This window comes from Cyanistes caeruleus, chromosome 12 (genome assembly GCF_971803275.1).
Source record: "Cyanistes caeruleus chromosome 12, bCyaCae1.hap1.1, whole genome shotgun sequence".
Lineage (NCBI taxonomy): Eukaryota > Metazoa > Chordata > Aves > Passeriformes > Paridae > Cyanistes > Cyanistes caeruleus.
The window spans coordinates 2,319,115-2,344,062 of NC_141712.1; the positions used below are offsets into that span (position 1 = coordinate 2,319,115).

A 24,948-nucleotide genomic window follows, 5' to 3' on the forward strand; every position below is an offset into this window, starting at 1 on the left:
TGCTCGGTTGTTATTTTATTCCCAATGGCATCAAGGGCGCTGTCGGAACTTTGCAATAGCTCAGAACATTCGGCCTGTAATGACCTCTTCCATGCCCCCTCCCATGCAAGATATTCTGATGGGGTAAGGAGGCACGAAAATAAATCATGGAGGTCATACGGGACCGAGAGATTGGAGGAGAGAGTGGCCTTTAAAAGGCCCTTAAAATATTTGCTTCCCTTTCCAAACTCTTTCTGGGCTTTGCAGAGTTCTCTTTTGTTTTGAAATGAGAATGGCTCCCATTCCTGAAGCACATTCCCACATAATTGAACATAATTGGAGTGGCAAGAGGAAGGGTCTCCTGTTCTGGGTTCCAGTTCCTGGGCTCGGCACTTGTGGCTCGCGGGGTGTGGGAACCAGAAGGAGGGGTGTGGGATCTGAAAGTCAGAAGAGGGTTGGCGGTGCTGCAGGGGAAAGAGGAGGGCTCAGAGGAGGGGCCATTGTGAAAGGAAGGGGTGGGGAACTTTTCAGGAGGAGGAGCCCAAGTGGAGAAGGAGGGGTCCGAGGGGACAGGAAGGGGAGGGACAACTGGAGGAGGAGAGATAACAGGGGGAGGAGCATGAGGGAAGAAGGGGGTGGAAGTAGGAAGAAGGAAAGGATTTTGGGGAGGAGAAGTCCAAGGGAGGGGCCTGGCCATGCGGTCCCCACCATCTTGTGCTCTCCAGGAGCCATTCTGGGTACACCAGGGAGGAGAGGGTGAACAGAGTAACTGGAGACAGCTGGGGGGAACCTCAGAATGTACTAACTTGGGGGTTTGAACTGGGGTAGTGGGGTTTAAGGAAAGATCTCTGGCACCATGGCTAACAGTTAACAACTTATTAGCAAGTGTTTATTTACAGTTAACTGAAACTTAAGTTATTTAACAAATTAACAAACAATTATTTAATTAACAAAATTAATTAAAAGATGATGATGGCTGGAGCTGGGAAGGGCAGCTGCAGAGGTCGCATGTAAAGGGTGGGACACCATCAGCAGTAGGAAACAAGATGTTGCTGGCTCCTGCTGGATGCTCCAGCTGACACAAATGCTGTCACTGTGGTGTTGGTTGCCAGTGCAGCTGCTTCTTGTGTCCCTGGCCTTCCTCTGTCTGCTGTAAGGCAGAGCATTTCGGTTTTTCAAAACGCTTCCACTGCCGGGCTCTGCCTTTCAGAACCACCTGCACCGTCCTGTGAGTCTGCTCCAGGTTAGGAATGCTGGGGAGAAAGGGACTGGTATTAGCCAGAGAAACATTTCCAGCCAGACGCTTTTCTGCCTCCTTGCAGAGCACACAGCATTGCATCCTCCCTCTGTGCAAGCAGTGAGCAGCTCTGTGCCAGAAGCAGAGCTAGGGACTGGCTGGTCCCTGGGTCTCTCATTCAAGATCTTGCAACCCTCCAGGAGCTTAATGTTTCATACAGTGTCTTTTGCCAGTGTCTCCCTACCAAGGCCAGATGATCCCTCTGCGCTCCTGTGGGAGCTGCTGCCTCTCTGGGGCTGCTTGTCTCCAGGCCCACCTCCCCATCCCGGTCAGAGGGACTGAAGGGAGGGTGTTAGGGGATGAACCAGGCTGTGCTTTGGTGATGCCCAGCAATAGCACAAGAGGCAACGGGCAGAACCTGAACAGGAAATTGCACCTGAACCTGAGGAAGAACTTCTTCCCTTTGCGGGTGACAGGCTGCCCAGAGAGGGTGTGGAGTGTCCCTCACTGGAATTATTGCAGAGCCCTCTGGACACTGCTCTGTGCCATGTGCTCTGGGATGACCCGCTTGAGTAGGGAAGTGGGACCAGATGACCTCCTGTGGTCCCTTCCACCCTGTCCCACCCTGTGATTCAGTGATAGCCATCAGAAGTGTGAGTTGGCAAGTGTGTCCATGTTTCCCACCTGCACAGCATGGTGGTCTCAAAGTTCCCCACATCCTTTGGGGAGAAGAGCACATGAAAGGTCTTCTTCTGGCCAGGAGCGATGGTGCCGAAGTTGGGGTTGATGGAGAACAGTGACTGGTCATGGGTGACATCTGGGAGGACTTCCAGGGAGGAAGTGGCACGCTGCGGGGAGAGATTCCATTCCTTGGAGCGGCACCGCTTCTTGGAACGCTGCTTCTGCTTGGCATCCAGCTGCTCTTCCTCAGAAAGCTGCTCCTGGTCAGAATCTTGCTGTTCCTGCTCGGAATCCTGCAGCTGTTCCTGCTCGGAATCTTGCTGCTCCTCGGCAAGCCACTGTAGGTGCCGCAGCTCAGAAGGATGCGTCTCAAAAGGATGGTCCTGCTCCCCCCGGAAAAGAAGCACCAGCTTTCTGCGCTGCCTTACAACAGGAGCAGAGATGAGCCCACCTGCAGAGAGGAAGAGGACACCATTCAAAGACAAAATCTGTGTTGCCAGCAACGCTGCCTCCTGCAGCAGCACATAGGTGGAAGAGAGCTGGGATGCACTCGGAGCATCTCTGGCCAAGTTCCCAGCAGGGAACAGAGCTTCTGGGAGCAGGGTCTCTGCTGCAGCACACACTCCTGTGCCAAAGCAGGAGCTGGTTTTAGACAGTGACTTTGCAGCTGCCCTGGAGTGGGGAACTGCACACAGACAGTGGCTGCAGGGCAGCTCACTCGTTACACCATTGCTCTCCCCAGTCTCAGACTTCTCAAAGCAATGACCTGATGTCCCCCCTCCCAGTCCTGACCCAGCACGTGGCTCTCCCCAGAGCCTGGCTCAGCTCCTTTGCAGAGCTGAAGTGGCAGAGCAAGAACAAAAGGGGCTGAAAGGCAGAGGGGGCAAGGAGAAAACTCTCCAGCTGCAGCTGGGAAGATGCTGATGAAAGTGAACGTGTGGACAAGGAGGAAAAAGGAATTCAAGTTTTGGGGTGAAGGGGCAGGGTCTTCTCCCCAGGCCCTCAGCTACCAAGTGAAATGCCCTTACCCATCAGAGAGGTTGAATATGGCATCCTCACTGCTTCACTATCTGCAGGAGCAGCTTCCTCCCAGAAGTATTCCAGGGCCACCTTCCCTGTGTTGTGCATCCTGAAACTGAAAAGCAAGAAGGAGGAATTAAAAAAAAAGTCCAATAAATAGAAAGCAAATAGTACAGTAACATTGTCTGAGGGACTCCTGCTACCACTTTCTGCTGAGGAGCATCTTCTTCCCCAGGCAACCCTGCCATGCTCAGACTGCTGTCCTTCCTGGGTGGCCCAGAAAAGTATTTCAAAGTCTGGAAGTTGAAGAGGAAAGGGCCAACATGGTGCCCAGGACATTGAAGCTAAGGGGCTTACTTTGGACTTTCTTTAGGTCTTGCTTTGACTGCAAACTTATTCTTGAGCAGATGAGGACAGGTGACACGCAGTGAAAGCAAACCTGTGGCTGTTCTCAGCAGAAAATGGCAGCATTGAGCCTCTCCTGACCACCCTCTCCTGCTTGGCTTGGCATGCATGTGAACAAGCCTGTGCTGGTTTTGGCTGGGGTGGAGTTCTGGGAAGCAGGCACTGGGTCAGCCCTGGGCAAAGGTGTCACAGCATTGTCACAGTACAGCTGGTCTGGACTGGACACAGTGAATGTGGCCATAACACAAATCCAATTCTGCTGGCCTAGTTCATGCCTGAACGTGTTCCCAGGTAAGTTACAGGGGACCCTTGGCCAGCCCCATCCAAGCTGAGAAGTGAGCACAGCACTGGCCAGGAAGTTGGGCAGGAGAGAGATCTCAGCCAATGGCTGTCTAGCCCAGGAGATTTGCATTGGGTATTTCAGTGAGCTCTGAATAATGAACGAGGCTGTTTTGTCTCCTGAGCACCTGGAGCTCGAGTTGTGAGTTTTGTCTCCCCAGCCACGGCCAGCACAAAGTTCCACAAAGGCAGCTCCCGCTGGCAGGGCCCTGCCTGGCCTCAGCACTCACGTGGCTGTCCTTGTCTGGAAGGGCAAGGTGTCCTTGAGCTGAACCACGACTGTGTCCAGTTTGAACTGGGCGTAGGCAACCAAGGCACTGAGGCACAGCTCGGCCTCCTGGCCGCTCTTCTTCAGCACAGTGTGAGCCGGTTCCGGGACTGTCTCCACTGTCTGCAAAAGAGGAGAAAAGAATCGCTGAGCAGAGCCCAGAAAGTCAGGCTGAGAAGGGAATCTTTGGGCCTCCAACATCAGCCTCATAGAGGGACTAGAAAGGACCATTCACTTTTACTTCCCTGGAAAGATGACAGAATTGGGCCTGTTGTGCTGCAGTAGTTGTTTCTGCCCACTGATCAAAGCAGTCCTAGCACAGCTGTTAATGTACCCATGGAGACTACAGCGGCGTTCCAATCCCTGTACTTCAACCTTGGAGAGGGACTGACTTTTTCTCTGGTCCCCTAGAAATCCAGCAGGTCTCAAAATTAGGGTTAAGTTCCCCTGCTGGAGCTCTGTGGGTGGAGAACCCCGTGACTGCAGACTTCTAGGAAGCACCTTTTTCTTCTTGTCTTAGGAGAAAGTGCTCTCCAGATGTCACCTGTGGAGCAACAGCCACACTGCTGGCAGCTGGGGATGGGCATTTTGGGACGTGAAAGATCTCACTAGGAAAGTGTCCAACTGCAGATGTTCTGATAGAAAAGAGGATGGTTTAGAGGCCTTAAAATGGTCCAGAAACTTGGAAAGAGCCTTCACCCAAGCTGAGTGTGTTTGGCAATAATGACAATAAAAGCAAGAGTCTCCAGAGATGATCCTTCTTCAGACTCCTCCATACGGTCACACAGTGCCTGGGCTACTCCATGATGAGATAACCCTCCCAATACAGAGACCACAACCAAAATCTCTGGTATCCATGGAGACAAACCTTGGCGTTCACCCGCAGGTGCAGTAGAAGTGTATTTGTCTCCACTTCTAAAGAAGAGACAGAGTGCAGCAGACTTAACTCCTTGTTGGTGAAAAGGCACCAAATCATATGGAGAGATTTCAAACACCATAAAATGAGATAATCATAAAACATTGTCTCCCATTCAACATGGGCTGCAGCACTTGTGCTTGTGGCCCAGACTGATAGTGTGTGGCTAATGGTCTCGTCTAAAGGCTTCCCCTCTTGTGTGAGGGTCATGTGCATCCACCTCTCCCCTAGAATGCCCTGCTGGTGAACCTCAGGGCTGTCCAGTGTCCAGAGGAAGCAGGAGCTGCTCAGCCAGCAGTGATGGTGTTATGGTGGTTCTTTTTGGAAAAGCTGTGGTGGCTTTGTTTGCCATTTTGCTTCTTACCTTCTCTTTTTCAGGCCATTGGGCTGCTGGCTCCTGGTTCCCGGTGATGTCCTTCCACATGACAGTGCACATTTCGTCGTCCCAGTCCGGAACATTCCATAGTGGCAGCTCAAATTTGATCTTGGTCACCTTACATTTCACAAGGTGCCTCCTGAAGGTGGCTGGGACATCTGATTTCAAGGTCACTGTGATGGCCTTGGTGCAGCCAGGGTGGAGATGTCCCACCTAGGGAGAATCAGGGAATCAAGACCAAACTGGAAGCACTGCCAAGGGCAGGACTGATATAGCAAAGGGGACTGATGTGGTGAGCAGCTGTGCCAGGAACCTGCACCTCAGTGTGGATTTCTGTGAAGTTTGATAGACAAAAGTATGAAGAGAAGGTACCACCTCCCATAACGCGAAGCCTTTTCTGCAAGGCTGGCAGCCTTGGCCCAGCCAAGCCAGGGAGTGCATCTCCTGTGTGGCACTGGAATGGGCTAGCACTGGCATGTGAGGTCTCCCTGCCAGCTCCCAGGAACGCCAGGGCAGGGCTTGAGCAATGGGGAAAGGCAGAGCAGCCCCCACTCACCCTGGGGGAGAACTGGAATGGGACGTCTGCCTCCCACTCGAAGCGCATGAACATCATGCCGGTGTGGTTGGTGATGGTGAAGATCCTGTGGCAGGGCTTCCCAACAGGACAGTCCCCAAACTGGATGTGGTTCAGTCTGACAGCTGTTAAGGAGGAAAGCAAGGGATCTCAGCATGCAGGGAGTTCCACCCCACCCCCCTCACATGCACAGACTCCTGTATGTTCAATGCTTCCTTGCTCCAAGCCTTCCTCCCTCTGGCAGGGAGCTCCCCAGGCAGTTCCCCATCCCACCACTTTCAGGGAAACACCCTGGCACACCCCTGAGCCAGCGCCATGCAGCACAGCACACACTGCTCTGCATGCATGGCTGCCACACCCACAGGCCTCCATGTCCAGGGGTGACAGCCCAGGCCTGCCTAGAGAGAGGACACACATGATCAGATATTTTCTTCTTCCTTGTTCCACCTTGGCAGCCTCTCCTCTCTTACCATCAATGATGTCTTTGTTCAAACTGCTCTTATCATTCCTCAACTGTGGGTCTTCCTCTAGACAGTCGAAGCTGAATTCATCCTTGTGGCCTTCACCCACCAGCTCTATCAGGGTCTTGTCAGAGTAGGTGTCCCCCACTAAAACGCGGATCTTCCCTTCCACACGTTGAGCCAGGGTGGGATTGAAAATGACATCAAACTCTGCCGATTGTCCACGATGCAGAAGCAGGAGAGGCTTCCCTGGGGGCTTGCTCTCTGCACAGCAATGGAAATCAGAATTAAGTGATACAGTTGTACAGAGGAAATATTTCCATATATGAGGAACAGAAGGTTGAAACCAGCTGCCTTCTGAGCACAGGTTGTTCTACCCGCAGTGGTTCCCGACCCTCTTCCTGTGTTCACAAGACTGCCATCTCCAGACACATCACCACTTAAGCAGCTTAACCTCAGGTTGATGCCCAGCCCTCATTCCATCGCTTCCAGACAGCTCCAGCCACATGGAAAGCTGAGCCAAAGAGCACTTTGGGCTTCTGCTGGCTGCCTGTGTGCTCAAGGGCTGTGTCCGTTCAGGCTGGGACCTTGCCACATGCTGCAAATACCTCAGAGGCTGCACTGAGGCAGTGAGAGTCCCCCAGAACCCAGCCCACCACGTCTAGAAGAACACAAGAACTTCCTACTCCTTGCTAGGAGGAAACCCTGCAAAAGGTCCCCATGAAAAGCTCGGGGGACAGAGAGCCCAAGGAAAGAAAGTGTGTCCAACATCTGGCTGCAGCTCAGAGAAGCCAAGAGCAGGACACACGTTTTCCCTCTGTGCACCATCGCACTTCATGGTTAACGAATTTACCATTTTCAACAGAGTCCTCTCCCACATCTTCAGTGTGGAATCTCTCCAGTGTGGAGCGCCTGGCTTTCAAGAAGAATGCTCCATGCTCATCCTCCAGGTGTAACATAAACTGAGAAAAGGGAACACAGAGCACAGTGATACTGGTGTGAGTACAGGATGGCACAGGGACTGACACCACAGTGCTGCTGGTCCTGCATAGGAACCCAGCACCTCTCCCACTGCAAACAGCACTGAGCACAAAAGTTAAGTCAAACCAGCTGGGAAAAAGGGCTCTTTAGAGCCATTTGGATTGAACCAACACGGAACCAAACAGGACAGAAAGCAATAAGCAGAATATAATTAAACCACAACTAAGTTTGCTTAAAATATAGTAAACTGGGGAATACAACCTAATGGAACTGGAAAATCACACATTCCTTGAGAACAAACCTGAAAGATGGGGGGAAATACTCCACCACCTTCCTTGTGTTCAACTTAAAGAAGAAAGACTGGATGGAAAATTTTCAAGAACTCCCTTCTTAGAGAACAGATGTCAGTCCCTTGCTTAAAAAGAATTTGTGACACCTCTTGCCAGGTCTGCCATGGTTTTTGGGACCCTCCCCCTGTGCCACAAGCACTTATTCCCAAACCAGACCATTCCTTGAGCAGGTCCTCACCTTGACAGGTACGATGCCGTTGTTACGGACGACCAGGGGGAGCATCTCTAAATCCCCCAGCTGGAGCCTCTGGAAGCGCAGCACGGCATTTCCTCTCTTGCTGCGAGCTCTCGGGCACACGACTGTCACCTGCGGCTCGTGCCCCCTCCCACTGATGGTGAAGCTCAGGATTTGGGGCTTGATTTTCACAGAGCTGCAGGAGAGGCACACAAACAATTCCAGCTGGCACTAACCCATTTCTCACTGGGCAAGCCAAGCAGCAGGGGCAGTCCACACTGTTTTCCCTGCCTGGTGCTCCTGTAGCCCACAACACAGCCCCCCACCAGCCTCTTCCCAATCCCCTCAGGGCCATTCACAAGAGGAATCTGCTCCAAAGAGCCAGAGCCTTCCACAGTAACAGTTAAAAGTAATTTCACTTAATTCAATCATGCAGTACAGCAGATACATAATGAGGCACCAGATGAGGTATGGCAAATCCCCTGGCTGCAGTGAGATGAGACATAGGCAACAAGCAAAAAAAGCACAGCATGAAAGCAGTACAAAAGCAAGAAGGCAAAAAGAAATCATTGTCACCATCCACCAAGATCATTTCCAAGAACAATAGAAAAGCAATTGCTTATTAGCAATTAGACTTCCCTGGCTCCAATTCAGCCACTAAAGGCTTGAGGAAGGGCAGGTCAAAGCCCCTGTACACAGGTCCCAGTGCAGAGGAACAGGGCTCCTCTTTCATACCAGCTCCCATCACTCACATGAAATAGCTTCATGAATGCAGGGAATCACAGAGGATCACTTAATGTCACAGAAACCAAGAGGAAATTGTGACTGCTGACTTGCTGCCACAGAAACTGATCCATCTAAGCTTCTGTCCTTGGAAATGCCCAGCTCAGCTGTAGCACATCTCAGTAACTTCCAGTTGGCTACCTAATATTTCCCTGTCTTCCTATTTGCTCATACAGGCTAAACCTGTATGACAAATCTGCCTCATTTTTCTGCTCTATCCAACAGTGACTACCTCCCAGATCATCTCATGCCAAGTACTCTGCCTAAGGCTGCTGAGAGCATTAGAGCTAACAAGAGGTCTGTGCCTTCCCAGTGGAGAGGCAGCTGTCAGAGAGGCCTCCCCCAATATTTCTCAGGGTCAATTACCATTTGGGGATGACAAGGGAAGCCTTAAAAGTGCAGTCGTAGTTCTGCTCATCTGGAGGGGTGAAGGTCACTGTAGCAACAGCGTGGGATGAGCCGGGAATGGACATCTGGACTGGATGCAACTTGAAAACAGTGATAGGGCCTTTTTCCTTGGGGGAAGCCAGAGAGCAGTGTTAGGAGAAAACACCTTCCAGCACGACACAGTTTCATTCATAAAGGCATTACTGAAAACAGCATGTCTGTAGTGGTTTAGATTTGCTAATTGGAGTTTCTCAGTCAATGCACTAAATAATGTGGTGGGGTTTAGCACTGGCTAAAATCACCAGGGCACTTACGCATTTTTTGTTGTGAACTATGGATTAGGAGAAGGGTAAAACAGGTTTAAAACTTAAAAGGAATAAAGAAACTTTATCAACAGGACTACAGGAATAAGAAACATCAGAATAAAACCTCCAGAACACTTTTTCTCCCCCTACCCAACTTTTTCTTTTCCCACTTTTGACCACTGGGAGACAAAACCTGGGATGGTAAAGCAGTATCAACTCTACAATAGTCTTTGATCAGTCCTTGTAAGAAGAAGAGTTTTTTTCTTGTCATGCTATGGAGACTTTTCTACAAGAAGCAGTTTTCTCCTGGCTTCTCTTTTCCATGAATAGCAGCCAGCCAGGCAAAAATCTTTCATTGTGACAGCTCTTCCCATTTTCACAGCCCTCCTAGAGGTGTGTTTATGGGCTGTGAACTCAGGGGCTGTTGTTTTAAGGATGAGTTGTTCAAGCAGGGAATGCTGACCTTGTGCTAAAGCATTGTGTGTTCTGAGTGCTGGCAGCTGCCCTGCCATATGTGGGAGGTGGTCACTGCATGGAAAACCCTGCAAATAACCTACAACTGGCCTTCAAAGAGAGGAAAAGCCAGGGAGCCTGAGGAGATGCTCTGCTTTGAGCCCTGGCATGTCAGTTGATAACAGCCCCTCTCTGAGTGTGCTTCCAAGAGAGGTTCAGAAGGATTCACTTCTCCCACCAAAGACCCAGAGGTGTGAGCCAAAACCTTGCCCAAGACATGAGAATTCAACACAACTGTTCCCTGGCTCTGCTGCTCTGCCCTGAAGTTTGACCTACACTGAGCTAGTGTGGGCCACAGAAAGCAATCTGGAGAACAAAACAGCTTTCACACGGCCCTTAGAGGGCAACCATCTCCTTGGCCTCCTGTTCTTACCTGTCCTGGCAGGGGGCTGATGGAGAGGACCACGTCACACGGCAGAGCACTTGTGTTGTAGATGTTGAAGTGGGCTTCAGCCTCTTGCCCAACCAGAATCTTGTTGAAGATGAACTTGTTTTCATCTCTCACAAACAGGCCCACACCGTGCACAGAGAGCAGCTTGTGGCTGAGGTCAGTGCTGCTGCAGATCGGGTATTCTTCAAAGATTAACATCGCATCCTCAGCAAATGCTGTGGACAGACCAGAGGGATGAGCATGAAGAAGCCTCCATTCATCTGGGCCTTGCTGGCCTCTGAGAAGGCTTGGTAAGCTCTTTCTGCCCAGGTAAGTGCTAAACCCAGCTTTGGGTGGGGGAGCTGGCTATGAGCATGGAGCTCAGTCAACCTGAGTCTTAAAGAGCATTGCTTTCCTTTTATCCTTCCATGCATCCCTCTCAGCTGGGGAGGGATGAATCCACCAGTGGACTTAAGAGGGCTGGAAACTCTGAGGATTTCAAGGGGGGACACCAGGGCTAGCATGCCTCCCTATCCAAGCAGCAAGTTGAGGTGCTGATCAGCAGCAGGTCTGGCCAAGGGAACCTGTGGAGAGCACGTACCTGGCAGGCAGGACTCGGCAGTCAGGGTAAAGGGAATGCCGAGGGGATTGTCCCTGGGGTCTCTGCCCACGATGTCAATGTACAGCTGCTCCTCACAAGTCCCCTCCTGCCCTGCCAGGCACTCCACTGTGATCTGCTGCTGGCCCCACGGAGCGATGGAGCCGGAGCAAGGGGACACCGTGAACATGCCCACGTTGAGCTGACCCTGCAGAAGAAGTTCCAGGAGAGGCTGAAGGGTAATAGCTGTGCCTTGAGCACCCCAGCAAAGAGTATGTCCTGCCTTGGCCTCCAGCTGGGCCCAAGCAGCCAGTCCCAGGGCAGGGAAAGATGACTCCATGGCCCAAAGGCAGCTCCAGGTTGAGCCCAACAAGCCAAGAGGAGCTGCAAGCCTGTCTCAAGTGGCAGAGAGAAAGGAGATTGAGTGTAAAGAATGAAGGTGGTAGCTGTGATCCTCAGCCTCCAGAGGTAACAGGAGAGCAGAAACAGCTGTGAGAAATGATGGGAGAGAGGTAGGGCACTGGGAAGAAGAAAAAGAAGAAAAAAAAATGTGGACCGGGAGTTCAGGGGGGATGTTTTTGCTTCTGTGGTGTTCACAGACACATGCTGGCCAGCAGCTATCACACACAGGACCTGCTCCCCTCTGCTGAGCCCACAACTGCAGGTCAGAACCAGAGTACAGGACTGTCAATGGGACTGAGCAGATCCTGGACTCCATCCTGCAGACCACGTCCCACCCAATGGAGATGAGCCCCCAGCCTGGGCACAGCAGCATCTTCTCACATCCCCTGCAGCAGCTGCATTGTTGGGGAGCAGGAGTCACCCACCTGTGTCAAGCTTGATTTCCTTCCCGCTGAGCACTTCCTAGCTGATGGAACAGATTCCCCTTGCTTTGAACTGAGAGGAGAAAGCAGAGGTATCTGTCATGCTGAGCTCCCCTGCCTTTCTCTGAGGCCAAAGCTGGCCTTCCTCCTCACAGAGGAAAGCCTTCCTGCTCCAGATGGTTCCCAGAGAGCAGCCTGCAGCACCCATTGCTGGACAGAGCAGCTCGAGCACCAGCTTCCTACTACACATGGGGACACTGAGGCGTGTTTTGCTCCCTCTCCCCAAGGCAGGGATGCAAATGGGCGATAGCCCAGGTCTGGCTGCCTGCCACATCTCAGCCGTGGGCTGGTGCCTCCTCAGGCAGGAAGGGTGGTGCAGGGCTTCTCGTACCTTTTGCTTTCCAGTGAAGATGCATCCTCGGTTGCTGGCTGGATGTGGAATTTGAAGCTGATCGTGCCTGTGTTCTCCAGCACGACAGTCTGGGTCTTCTTGCTGCCCTTCATCATGGCACCGAAATTGATGGGTGAGGCGGGCTCAATACTGAACTTGCTGTACGCAGCTCTGGCCGACACCCTCACTGGGATGTTGGCGACAGTCTGGCCTCCTTCCCCTGCGATGGCATCTATCACCTGTGTCCACAGGAAGGGGTGGTAAACAAAGCAAAGAGGCCAGCCAGCCTCTACTCCAGTCCCCAGCCTCCACCCCAGGCCTCCATCAGTTCACCCACCCAGTTAAAGCACCTCCTCCAGAGTCAGATTCTCAGCTCCCTTAGGAAGCCTCCCAAATGGTTTTGAAGACTTTGTTTGTGTACGTAGGAGAGAGGATTCTCCAGTTAAAGCCCTCCTTCCATTAGACACCTGTCCTGTTTATGCTCCCAAAACACCGTGTGGTAACAGCCTGGCCCAGGCAGCTCACCTGGCAGTACAGGATGGGGCTGTTCTTGAGGAGCATTTCCCTTGTGGGGTGGAAGAATATCTCAATATTCACACCAGGCTGGGAGGCGATCAGCTTGCCCGACTGAGGCTTGACAGTGAAGTGGGATGCCAAGTCTCGCATCCTGGGACCTGCACCCTTCAGCATCAATCTGGGGAGAAAGGGAAGGAATGGAGATCTCTGCAGTTACAAGTAGAGGTGCTGCCAGCACAGCCAGGACTTTGCATAGGACCAGAAAAAGAAGAAAAGGGAGAGTGCAGCTCTGCTCAGGGAATCCTGGATGCTGACAGAGAGCACAGACAGTCATGAGGTTATTGCAAGAAGCCTTGACACTGAAATTTTTCATTCACTCTTTTACAGAGTCTCAGAAGGAGAAAGGAGGTGACCATCAAAGAAAGGCAATGAATCTCAGCATTTCAGTGCCTGAAATTCTTGGGGCTCTCCTTTGGGTTCCCTGCTGAACTGTGGAGAACTGCTAGTTTGTGGCTGGAATCTCTGGTGAAATAGCTGAGGGAGCCCAGGTTTTGTGTTTATTGTGAGGTAGCCAGCATGGAAACAGGTTCTAACCATTGACAGAGGGAGACTGCAGGCCTGGGAACCCAGGGAAATGCTCACCACCAGGCAGCTGGACTCACCTGTACTCAATGTTGTACAACCCTTTGTTCTTTAGAGTCAGGACGGTCTTCACATTATCCAGGACATGGATGGTTCCAAAATCCAAGGTTTCATCTGCAGACAACGCGCAGAGCGAGATCAGACATGGTATTTGTGAGCTGCTGCAGAATACACCAGGTCCCAAGCTACATGGAGGTCCCAGCACAAAACCCTTTTCAGCAAGTTGCTGTTCTTGGAAGGGTTTTCCAGCTACTTGTCTGCCCTTTCTCTTCTTACTCAAAATATCTGCAGGCTTAGTAGCTAAGGAGCTCGGCTTCCATTTCCTCGCTTCCAAGCACAAATCCCATCACTTTACATGCTGTGCTGTGCCTGTGGGAATTGCCAACTGCCTGTTCACGTCACTGGTGTTTCAAAGCCCCCAAATCCAACCTGCATGTGAAGCTGCACACTTCAAAGTTCAGAGGGGAGAGATTTTAGGCTGCCAGTGCCCTGACAGTGCTTTATTCCATGCAGCTTGCAGGGTATGTGCTTTATGTATCCATGCCATCCTTGCATCCCATCCCATCCCAAGTGCTTTGGTCACCCACCACCCAAGGTCAGGCAGTGCAGCTGGACTGCTGTGTTTGGGAGACATCCACTGACCTTCAGGCAGGACCATGCTCAGGAGAACATCATACACCTCTGCAGACAGTTTGATGTTTTCAACCTGAACAATCCCCAGGATGTTTTCTGTATCTGAAACCTGAGGAAGCAAGAAACAAACACTGTTCAGATTATTCTTTTGCTAGACAGCCTCTAAGTCCTTGTCTCTGCTGGCTGCTTCCCCTATGGCCTCCCCAGCTTCACAAGTGTTGGTGGACACCCAAGCTTTCCTAACCCGTTCATCTCATGGGCTGTCCCAGTGGGATTCTGCTGCAGTAAAAAACCCCATCAGCCCAACTCTGCATTCCTACAGCAGGGAATGCTGCTGCTAAAGCTTCCTTGAGAGGCACAGGGATGTAAGAACAACCACAGGAAGTGTAGGGTGTCTCAGAGCAGGTGGCATTGACAACCCTTTGCAATCACCTAGCACCCTCTCTGAAATGCAGCCCCTAAACCATGGGGAACAAAATGCCAGGGGCAGAGTTTGTTGCACGATGCCAGAGGTTTGGACAAGCTCCAGGAGAAATGTAGAGATCATGCTGCAGTCTGTACAACCAAACAACAACCTTCAACCATTCACAGGGCCAAGGTGCTTGTGCTACAGGCTCAGGGTGCAGTGTCTGCTTATCTGGGGGATGTGGATGCACTGCACGTTCTGGCAAACGCTGTGTAGAGGCACAAGTTGGGGTCACAGCACCCTTGTGTCTGTCAGGGGCAGCTCTTCCTGACTCTGTCCCTAAGAGCACGTGGCTGCTCACTGTGCCAGGCAGGGCACAGTCCCTCTCACCTCTAGTCGAAGGGTCTTCTCAATGGTGCCAATCTGCTGGGCCTTGAAATTCACTGTCACTTCAAACTCTGAGCGGGGATCAATGGTGCCGTTATCTTGTGACAGTGAGAAGTCCTCAGCAAGGTCATCCAGCCCACTGAGCTGCCAGGCCATGGGCAGTAGGGTGTTGTTTTTCAGGACCAAGGTCCTGCTGTCAGTCCTGCAGAGACAGGAGGCACTTGGCATCAGCTGCTGGCTGGTCACACCAGCCTCGCCACTGAATGCAACCTGGAGCAGCTCCATCCGAGCCCTGGAAAGCAGAGTCAAATGTTTTGTCTTTGTCACAAGTCTTGGAGTGCTTGTGGGATGACTGACCTGTGCAGAAGCAGCTTGTCAAAAGACAGCTCCAGGGGGCTGACCTCCAGCTTCACGTGCACCCCGTGGCAGCACACGCTGAAGACCACTGGCTCTGGGTTCTTGTCAATGCAGCAGATGAGTTTGTCTTCCAGGAAGCCAGGGGAAGTGGGGTATGCCCAAATGGTCAGCTCCTGGACCCGGCCCCACGGAAAGAAATAGAAAGAGCTCTGTGTGTGAGCAGGAGCAGCAGCTCCTGGGCACTTCTACGGTGCCTGCTCTACCTGCCCCTCTCCTACCTGCTTCTTCTTTGGTTTCAGGGTCATGCTGGGAGGGTCCAGAAGGAACGTCTCTGCTTTTCCATCATCCTCAAAGAAGAACTGGACCTCTACGTCCATGGGGGAGTTGTTGAGGATGGTTATATTCTCCGAGTTGGCAGGACAGTTCTGGGCCTTGTACCTGTCCACAAAAGGGGAAAAGGCTGCAGAGGAGACTGTTGCCTTTGCCACGCATCGAGGAAAGCACCGTGTGCAGCCGAGGAAGCGGTGCTGGAGGACCCTGCTCTAACAAACAAGTGAGGGAAGTGGATCCCAGCCAGGGGCGTGGGCATGTGCTCATCCTTGCCTGACTTTGATGCCTTCCCCTGTACTTGGGGCCTCCACCCCAGAAGCCTGATGATGCTCAGGCCACTTCAAGTGTTTTTAATACAATGTAAATTCAAAGGTGCCTAGAAAAATAACAGTACACCAGGCCCATGGGTTCTTTCCCCTTCTTTCTTGGGGTGCCTTCCCTGCAGGGTATAAAGAAAGGCTTTTGGAAAAAGAGTTTAGCTGATCTCTTTCCAAAAAGTCATGAAACTGCTTTGGATTTCATGGCTTATCACAAAATCTGAGAAAGAAATATAAAGCATCATTTCCCAAGATGAATGCAAAAAGATAACAAGTGACCCTTCTCTCAGGTGTGGAAATGACTTTGGAGTGAAAGGGTTAAAGAGGCAAACAGAAATCCCAGACCATCCCATAAACCTGGCTAAAGATTGTCTGGTTTTTGAAACTGTGTTGTCAAAATAGATTTAGCCCTCCAGAGCTCCCATGGAGACAAGAACTTAATGTTAAATACTATTTTTTAAAAAGTGACAGTAAAAGTAGAAATGCACAATGGCTTCAATGACAACGTTTTCAGGCAGACTTTATCCAGCAGTGATGATGCAATGTCATTACAGGCAAATGTAGTTCCTGCTGTACATACCCCCTGACACCCACTGGCAGGTCAGCCATAAAATCTTATTAATAATTACAGATCAATGATAGCTTTACAAAACCACCTACAGAATAATTGCTCACTCAGGCTAACTGCCGAGCTCAAAGCACTTCAAAAACCACCATACATTTCCTAAGGGGTGAAGCTGAGATGTGGAGGCAGACAAAAGTTGCCCCAAGTCCCCTCTGGACTGGCAGCAGCCTGGGGCTCTGGCCAAGGCACCCAGCAGGCAGGCAGAGCGGCACCCCCAAGGCTCATTTGCCTCTTGTATGCTCAGGTTCACACATCTGTGCTCCTTCAAACCCACGTGTGTGCCAGGACTCTGCCAGGGACTGCCCTGGATTGTGTCCATGTCCCCAAGCGTGTCCAGGAAAGTACAACACCCAGCAGGGAGCACATACCACTCTCTTGATTTCCCACACAGCAGCGGTCCAAAGTGGAATTGCTTGGTGCTCTCAACATATTCCTTGAAGATGATTTCACCTTCCTTCATGGTCCTCCTCCACTGTGGAAACACCAGCCTGGGCAGAGAAAGCAGGGAAGGAGGAGCTATGAGATGCTGCAGGTAGGAAATGCAGTCAGAAAGCCATAACCCATCCTGGTGGCTCAGGGACCATCTGCCTTCCCAGCTCCCAGCACAGAAAGAGATGCTGGGTGACGTCAGGCAGCACCATGTGCCCAGGCCAGAATGCCCAAGGAGCAGCCTGGCTGTGAGCTCGGGGGCAGCAGTGTGGGAGGCTGCCAGGGGCCAGCCTTACCGTGGGTTCTGGCTGATGCTGGGGTACAGGCCGGTGCCACTGCAGGGCAGCTCGTACTGCCGCTTTGTCCCCACCAGCTCAAACCTCAGCGTCTGCTCAAACTCCCCTGGCTTTTTGGTGGAGAAGTGGACCTTCAGTTCCACCTCACCGAGGGCAGGCACTATCCAGCGGTACCGTTTCAGCCTGGCAATTAAAGAGGAGGCTTCAGACATGGCTGAGGAGCAAATGAAACAAGGAGGGTGCACTGGCCATCCCATGGAGGCCCCGGCACAGGGTTCCTGTGCAGCTGGGGACGATGGACCTTGTTTGGCAAGAGGACCAAGAAGCAGAGGCATCACCTCCTCCTGTGCAGCTCACCTGAGGAATTCTGTGGGGACTGAGGCACTTTCCAGTGTACATTTGGACCTTGTGCTGGAGGATTCCCAGGGACTTTCTGTTCTCTGTGTAGATATTTGGCTCCCCTTTGGAAACTTGTCTCTGCTGGCTGCTTTACCCTTCTTTGGCTGGCCCTCAGCAGAACTGCCCATCTCATCTGGGGTCTTGGCCTAAAGGGAGAGAGAAAAGGGAGAGAGGGGTGAGCCCTGAGACATTCCCATCCTGGAAAGAAAAATGGGCCTTCGTTCACCAATGGAAGAGAGAATAAATAAGTGCACCTGCCCAGGAACTTGGTCTTCCTTACTGGGGTTTGTTTTGTCTAGGACACCCCTTCTAACTCAGGATCCTCTCCTCAAAGGAAGTTGGTGGTTTTAAGTGATTTTTCCCCTCTTACAGAACTGCTCTGTCTCCAGCAAAGCTGTCTCTTTTGCCCCATCCCTGACAGAAAGGAGACCTGCAGACGTGGGGCCCCATCACATCTTCACTACCTCTCCACAATGATCCTTTTCCATCCACCTGTCCCTCATGCCCCCATCTAGCCTGGTCCCTGCCCTGGCACCTTCAGTGCCAGCACCACTGCAGTACCCACCAGATTGTCTTCAGGTGTAACAATGGTGAAGGGCTTCACATGCTCTGCAGAGCCCAGCTGCTCCTCTGGGCTGTCAACTCTGGAGAGGACAGCAGCAGGGGGAAGGGGAGGCCCTTGGGGATGCAGTCCCAGATGCCTCAGCATCTAAAAGACGAGAGAAAATCCTGTTTATACTTCTGTCACCTTCATCCTCACAACTCCTTCTTTGAAGGCACTGAGCTTTTGGCAATGGGCTTTTTGATTTCCATCAAGTACAAGTATTTTGTTATGCCCAGTGGGGTGAGCAGGCTCCAGAGCAGAGGCAAGAGCTACAAGCAGGACTGGGAGAGAAACCCCTCCCAAGTGACTCATCTGAAGAAAACAATGACCATGAGCTGCTCACTGCCTGCAGCCACACTAGCCACACTAGCCAGGACTGCACTCTGCCAGCAAAGCCCTGAGAACCAGTGGAGTTTTCTGCCAGAGCACATGCCCAGCCCAAGTCATGCCCAGCCTGCCAGCAGGGAAGAGAAACCATATGCAAGATTCCTTTTCTCACCTTTCATCCCACAGATGCAATAAACCCATTTTCTGTCTCCTCCCTTCCTCCCAACAACACAAACTCTTTAAATCCTCCCACAGCACATCAGCAGAGCTGGCTTTGCCCTGGGCATTGCCTCCATCTCCCTGACACAAGCCTGGGAAGATTGGAGTGCTGTGAAGCTTGGGCAGCATGTACACGGGGACCAGACCTGCCTTCTCACCTTCTCCTCCTCCAGGTACTGCTCATCAAAATCCAGGGAGTAAAACTCGATGGGGAATTTGCATGGGTTCTTCACCACCACTGTGGCCTCCACCCCATTGCTGTCCACCAGCCCCCATCCCATCTTTAGTGCTGGGGGACTGAACTCCAACCGTGGCTCCAGACCTTGCCCCAAGAGGTGCAGACTTAAGTGATTGCTGCTCCCATGAATGTTAAGTTTCAGTTCATACTTGTAAGACCTCTGAAAAGAGAAAAGTGCAGAAAACTTATCCATGAAGCCCCAGGACCCCAAATACAGCGCTTGCCCCAAGGCCAGGGTGTTATCAGTCCCTCCAAGGTGAACAGAAACCAGATATTCACTTCTGCAAGGGACTACAGCGCCTGTGTCTGGGTGTGAGTAACTGGGATGAGTCCTGGTGTGCACTGTCACTGGGTATTGGGTACCAGATGGATGGACAGTGGACTGCCAGGCGTTTTCACCCAGGCATGCAGGAGTGCAGTGCTCAAGAGAAGGGCCCTTGGGGTTACAGTGTCCACACCCAGTCCTGGCACTGCTGCATCAGGCAAACGCCAGCTCCAGGAGAGAGGCAAATGAGCTCTGGGTGGCCAGAAATAAGGGTCACCATCTCTCCTTGGTGTTTGGCTCTGATCAAAGCCAGACACAAGATGTTTACATCTCTTGAGCAATTAAAAGGTCCCTGGGATTGTCTGTGGGCACAGAAGCACTTGTGTCCATACTGCTACACACTGTCAGTTTCCAAGACCCAGCGGCCCCAGGCAAAGTACTTTTGGGAATGCTGCATCCTTTTAAGTTGAATCCCCAGCTGTGTGGGAATGTGCAGGCAGGCCAGAGCCCCAGGGACTGACAGCTGGCAGCACACCACGACAGGTGACTGTCCTGCCATGCTCAGGAAGGTGTCTGGTGGCTGTTTTGCCAGTCAGTTGTGCAGCAGGATGGGCCTAGAGCGGCCATTCCAGGATTATCCTCTGCGAGTGTGCAGCTGCTCTGCACCGAGTGTCGCAGCTGCAAACAGGGCCAGGCAAGGGGGAAGCTGAGGGGAGCTGGGCACATCCCTCCCCTGTGCCGAGAGGCAGCCACAGAGCCCTGATGCTCTCTGTGCAAGCTCCCTGTGGGCATTTCAGAGCACATCTCCCGGGAGTGCTCTGTGGGCTGAACTGAGCCACGCTGAGCACGGCGCTTGCAGAAAGCCCCCTGTGAAGGCAGAGCTCGTCCCACACTCTCTGCACCAGGCCCTCATTTCCAGATAGCCCTGACAGGCCTCCTGGGCTGACAGCTGCCAATCTCACCTCCTCCTTGGGTGCAAACTGGATTTGCAAGTTCTGCCACGCTCCTGCATCAAGGGTTCCTTTGGAGGGCGTCACTTCAAAGGGACAGCGCCTTTCCTCCAGTGCCTGCTGCTTCTGACCTTGGGCTGGTGTCATGTATCTGAGTTGATTGCTCTGGACACAGAAACCAATGGGGTGAGGTCTCCTCAGCCTGTGAGGACAGAGCCTCAGTTCCTGTAGTGCTCTGAGACACTGATACAGCGCTGACAGCACCCACAGCCAAACCAAGTGTGGCCCCAAAGCCTAGAGCTGGAGGGAAAACCTGTAGACAGGGCAGGCTGAGGGAACTGCTGTCCTCAGAGGAGGAGGAATGGCTGAAGATGGCACAAAAGCAAAGCAGCAGCTAATGGAACAGGTCTAGGAAAACCAGCCTTGATCTACACCCTCAGAAACTTCTTCAAACACGCCATAGACCCAAGTGCTTGGGCAGCCACAGGAGCAGAAAGGGCAGGAGACACAAAGAAAACCCAGCCAGAAGTTGTGTGTTCAGTGCTGCCTGTGCTTTACCTTCGTAACAGGCTTGATGGCAGTGATGAACCATTTGCAGGGCACTTGGAACCCGTTGTAGAGCTGGACTGTCTCAACCTGGCACTGCCCAACGAGGATATTGGGGAACTGCAGTGTGTTCTGGGAGAGGTCGAGCGACAGTTCCAAGACAGTGGCACGGAGGCGGATGTGAGACGTGGGGCCTTTTGTTACCTGTAGAAGGACAGAGAATTCAGCAGAGGGTGCAGGTGACATCTGCTGCTGTGCCCAGCCTGCTGCCTGCCCCAAGAGCTGTGGTACCTGTATGGGCAGCAGCACATCCACGTCACCCTGTGGTTGCTGGGCACTTTCAAAGCACACATCAAACTTCAGGGTGTGCATGTGGGGCAGACTCTTCATCTGGCCCAGGTCCACGCTGAAACCTTGAACAGATGAAAACAAAGCAGCTGAGATACACAGGAAACACAAGCAATGTGTCAGAAGCACGTTAAGGCCTTACAGCTGTCCTGGTGAGAGGTCTGGGAAAAACCCCAGGCTGTGCTGTGACCTGGACAAAAACTCAGAGTGCACCTGAACGCCCCTCGACACAGCGAGCCACTGTGTGATGCAAGTGCAGCCTTGCCTCAAGGCCTCTTCTGGAAGCCTCTTTTGATCCACCAGAGGATCTCACAGGCTGTTTCCTCAAGAAAGGCTGAATACAAGTGCTGTGACAGTGTGAACTCCAAACAAAGCACTTCCAAAACACAGCAGACACCACTGGTTCACAAAACAAGGCCACAGAGTGCCCAAAGAAACTTGATGCTCGTGGGAGCCAAGGGCAGAAGATGCTGAGAGGTGACCAGGGTGATGAGCCCATCTGGCCCCACACTGGAGTGTCAGGGCACTTGTAGGCAGGCCAGGTCCCTGGGCATGGCTGGACAGGAGGATTCTGCCTCTGAAGCTCCCAGCAGGGGCAGGGAGAAGAAAAAGCTGAAAAACCTCCCCAAGTTCAGTGGCTTCAGCTAATCTGGGTGAGACACCTCCTCCATGCCCACAGGAAGTGTCTCCAGCACTGCTTACCTGTGTCCTGCAGGACAGATGCATCGACCCAGAAGGACACTGGGATCTGCCCAGGGTTGGTGATCTCCAGAGTGCGTCTCTCAGTGAAACCCTTCAGGACAGTGCCCATGTCCAGGACATACTCGGGCAGCTCAACTCTGCAAGGAGGAGTAAGGACAGTCCTTAAACCACAGCCTGCCTCCATGTCCAGGTGGATGGAGGATACAAATCAAGTGGCTATTTCTTTATTCACTGCTGCAAAAACTCAGCTCAAGCCCGTGAAACCCATGGCCTGACCACCTGGCAATGACTTTGGGAAGTCAGGAGGATTGCAGGTCCGAGGTTTTATCAGCTACTAATGGTACCTGGAAATAAAATTAGTTTAAAATGGAAACTGTCCACAGCTCCTCTGCCATGAAAAGCCAGTAGAGGTGAGTCCACTGGGCCTCCACTGGACTAAATGAAACTACTTAGGCTGGTGTACAGCCTGAGCCTGAAATTGCTTTGGGGCCTAGCAATAAGATTTGCCTGCACAGGAAATCTTCACTGCTCTGCAGCCAGATCACCTGATCTGTTCTGCAGAGCATCTTCCTGAATTGAAGCCTCCCTTGCTTGTGCTGCATCATGATGGTGCAAAGGGACAGACCAAGTTAATTAGATAAGCCCTGCCACCCCACCAGGATTCAAGCCATCTGATTTTGGGCTTTCAAGGGTTTGCTGACATGTGCAGTTCCCTCCTCCTTTTGTTTAGTGTGCTCTGTTAGTTGGAACCAAGACATCAGCCGGGAATTGTCTCTTTCAGAGCTAGTCAGCAGGGACAGAATTGATGCTGTCTGGAAGGGCTTGAAGGTCTGCAGTGGGTCCCCTCAGCTCTAGGGACAGAACCCCACAGCTGTGGGGAGCTGAGTCCAAAGCTCAGCGTGGTGCTGGGGAAGGGAGGGCACTCAGCTGCTCACACGCAGCGTGTCACAGCCACCGGGACAAGAGCCTCGCTGCAGTCCAGGCTATTCCCAGCTCTGCAGAAACAAGGAGCTCTCAGGAGAAGGGGACATTGCTGGCTGTTCCCCACGGGGCACCTGGAGATGGGGATGGGAGTCCCTACTCACTTGACAAGGCTCTGGCACAGCTTTTTGTCAGGGAACTCGGTCTTTGGGGGATGGCACGTGAGCTTCTTCTGCAGCTCCAGAGCAGCCTTCTCGATCATCTTTATCTGCAGCCGAGTGTTTGCCTGAGGAAACGGAAGACAGACAGTGTCTGGTTAGCAAAGGTCTTTCCCGAGGTTTGCACCTGAGAAAGGATCCCACCCTGCTCTTGTTGAGAGGGGTGTGGGGTTCTCCTGTCTGGCTGCTCGGTGTCTGACAAGCTGGTGCAAGCCAACCCCCAGAGAGACCATGGCCAGAGTGGCAGCCCTAGGGGCAATGCTGAGGTGACACATGGTTCTAAGTGGGCAGGGAGGTCCCAAGTGCCATCAGGGCACCGGGAAACTGCTGTGGGCTGCAAGGGGCTCAGGCGACATGGACACAGTGGCATGTGCCAAACGGGGCTGCAGCTGTTCTTACTACAATGTCAGAGCCTCCAGGCATGCAGGGCTGCAGCTTCCCAGTCTTCACATCTGGACTTTTTAAGGGCTGAGCTGCTGGGATCTGAATTTTCAGGGTCTCACTGTATTGCTGCCTGTGTTCTGCAAGCCGTAGTGGCTTTCCACGTTTCTCATTTCCTGAAGGAAGAAAACATCCACCAAGAGAAGTGTGAGCAAAGTGCCAATCCCACTTAAATTGGGAAGTCCCTAGCTCCCAAACACTGCTTTCTTCCAGAAAGAAATCCCTCAAGCCATCTATGGAAAGCGGATGCTGCTGCTCCTCTCGGAATGCTCACGTTCGCTCCTACCCATCTTCCTCCCCACAGAGGAACATCTCATCCCCTGCAATGTCACGCAAATCCAACCCTGCCAGAAGCCCTGCCAGCCTCTCTTACAGCTTTCCCAAGCCTTTCAGGCCAGCCATCATCCTTCAGGACCCTGCCAGATGTGCTGGCAAGCTCTGCAGGATGGTTCCTGGGACAAAGGCCACATGGGATCCTCTGCTCAAGACTCACAAAGCAGTCAGATGGCTTGAGTGGCTCTGGGAGTCCTGCAGCCCTCCAGGCTTGGTGCAGGTGGGCATGAGCTGCCCTGTGGGCATTTGGTAGGGAACAAAACCAGAGGGGCCCTTCCTGGGGGCACACAGGCAGTGCCCACCTTTGATGTTCCAGGGCAGGTTGACACTGATCATAGGAAAGGACGCTTCTCCTTTCAGGCAGATCTTTTCCGGCTCCAGGTCACCCACTTTAAGCTGGTATGTCCTGCTAAAGGCTCCTGGTACTCCTGGCATGTAAGAGAATCTCAGCACTTGCTTCCTGCCACATGCAATGGAGCCCTGCAGGAATGGCAGAGGAGGAAGGGAATACATCAGAGTGTTTGATGGGGGATGGCTCAGGGGACAGACAGGCTGACAAGACAGGTTCTCTATCTAGAAGAAACCATCAGACCACATCACCTTTGTGATAAATACATTATAGTGTTGCCTTGCACAGTTGTTAGAGTAAATACTGTGTGTTTTATAATGTTGGCTTTTGTCAAAGAATTTTTGCTAAAGTTTAGAATTTTTTTAAGGCAAATGTTTTGTGGTGATACCAGTGTTGGGGAAGAGTTGCTGTCATATTAACATTTAACCAATGAAGTTAATGGGAACCTGTTGAATGTGTCAAAAAGTACCAAATGACCAGGACTAGGGCAACTGTACATGCTCCAAAAAGGCAGGATGGAGGAGGAACTATGTTAAAATATTTGAATATGTGTAACCATTTGTGAATTTGTATTAGGCTGTTGCAGTACCCAGGGTCTATAATGGATGTGGTTGTGTTGACTGGTGTGCCTCTGGCTATGGCTAAGCACACGAGCCAAGCACCCACCACTGTTCCTTTTGCTTTATTGACTTTCAATAGCACTGGTTTGACTTTCTCTGCCCCCAGAAGAAATTGCTTACAGCCCTCTCTATCTCGTGGCTGAGTTTGGGGTTTTCCCCTCGGACCTTTTTCCCCCTTTTCCCCCTCCCCCTCTTTTGTCCCTTTAACACTCTCCTGGGCCACCTGACAGGGCTGGGGTCAGTCACTCGTGCTACTTACAGTGGTGGGCTTGACCAGAAACACACCAGGCAGGTCTTGGTCTGCAGTGCTGGGTTCTAGCACCCAGTTGAATTTAATCTTGCTGGTGTTTGCCAGGATGACCGTGCTGTGATGAACTTCGTTAAACATCTGCAGAGAAGGCAGAGAGCGGGAAGTTACAGAGCCAGGCCTGCTGCTGGGAATCTCCTTCCTCTCTCCTGGCCTTGAAAGCAGACACATGATGGGAGCAGGGACCAGAGAGGAGATGGGGGCACTTGGGAACCCGGGGAACCCCCAGGCACAGGGCACCTGCACAGGACCAGGGGGCTCTGGCAGCACCCAGAGGTGTGGCAACAACC

The 24,948-nt window shown here is 52.2% G+C and overlaps 1 protein-coding gene across 2 annotated transcripts in view; it reads right to left on the bottom strand.

Moving 5' to 3' along the window:
- Nucleotides 1-840: 840 nt before the first annotated feature.
- Nucleotides 841-24,948, bottom strand: part of LOC147650797 (axonemal central pair apparatus protein HYDIN-like) — a 57,018-nt gene continuing 32,910 nt past the window's right edge. For both annotated transcript variants that reach the window (XM_086847709.1, XM_086847710.1), the window contains exons 27-59: nucleotides 24,611-24,739; nucleotides 23,685-23,862; nucleotides 23,008-23,165; nucleotides 22,555-22,676; nucleotides 21,470-21,606; nucleotides 20,711-20,832; nucleotides 20,432-20,623; nucleotides 19,886-20,038; nucleotides 18,579-18,818; nucleotides 17,836-17,979; nucleotides 17,229-17,416; nucleotides 16,872-17,054; nucleotides 16,515-16,634; nucleotides 15,153-15,312; nucleotides 14,875-15,047; nucleotides 14,521-14,719; nucleotides 13,734-13,833; nucleotides 13,112-13,205; nucleotides 12,459-12,627; nucleotides 11,934-12,172; nucleotides 11,546-11,615; nucleotides 10,722-10,926; nucleotides 10,124-10,356; nucleotides 8,912-9,060; nucleotides 7,766-7,958; nucleotides 7,110-7,218; nucleotides 6,266-6,520; nucleotides 5,778-5,920; nucleotides 5,210-5,434; nucleotides 3,892-4,052; nucleotides 2,926-3,032; nucleotides 1,901-2,348; nucleotides 841-1,232 (exon numbers count right to left, since the gene is read on the bottom strand). In XM_086847709.1, coding sequence (XP_086703835.1) covers nucleotides 1,070-1,232; nucleotides 1,901-2,348; nucleotides 2,926-3,032; nucleotides 3,892-4,052; nucleotides 5,210-5,434; nucleotides 5,778-5,920; nucleotides 6,266-6,520; nucleotides 7,110-7,218; nucleotides 7,766-7,958; nucleotides 8,912-9,060; nucleotides 10,124-10,356; nucleotides 10,722-10,926; nucleotides 11,546-11,615; nucleotides 11,934-12,172; nucleotides 12,459-12,627; nucleotides 13,112-13,205; nucleotides 13,734-13,833; nucleotides 14,521-14,719; nucleotides 14,875-15,047; nucleotides 15,153-15,312; nucleotides 16,515-16,634; nucleotides 16,872-17,054; nucleotides 17,229-17,416; nucleotides 17,836-17,979; nucleotides 18,579-18,818; nucleotides 19,886-20,038; nucleotides 20,432-20,623; nucleotides 20,711-20,832; nucleotides 21,470-21,606; nucleotides 22,555-22,676; nucleotides 23,008-23,165; nucleotides 23,685-23,862; nucleotides 24,611-24,739 — 5,661 coding nt within the window. In that variant the 3' untranslated portion in view covers nucleotides 841-1,069. The remainder of the gene's footprint in view (nucleotides 1,233-1,900; nucleotides 2,349-2,925; nucleotides 3,033-3,891; nucleotides 4,053-5,209; nucleotides 5,435-5,777; nucleotides 5,921-6,265; nucleotides 6,521-7,109; nucleotides 7,219-7,765; nucleotides 7,959-8,911; nucleotides 9,061-10,123; nucleotides 10,357-10,721; nucleotides 10,927-11,545; nucleotides 11,616-11,933; nucleotides 12,173-12,458; nucleotides 12,628-13,111; nucleotides 13,206-13,733; nucleotides 13,834-14,520; nucleotides 14,720-14,874; nucleotides 15,048-15,152; nucleotides 15,313-16,514; nucleotides 16,635-16,871; nucleotides 17,055-17,228; nucleotides 17,417-17,835; nucleotides 17,980-18,578; nucleotides 18,819-19,885; nucleotides 20,039-20,431; nucleotides 20,624-20,710; nucleotides 20,833-21,469; nucleotides 21,607-22,554; nucleotides 22,677-23,007; nucleotides 23,166-23,684; nucleotides 23,863-24,610; nucleotides 24,740-24,948) is intronic.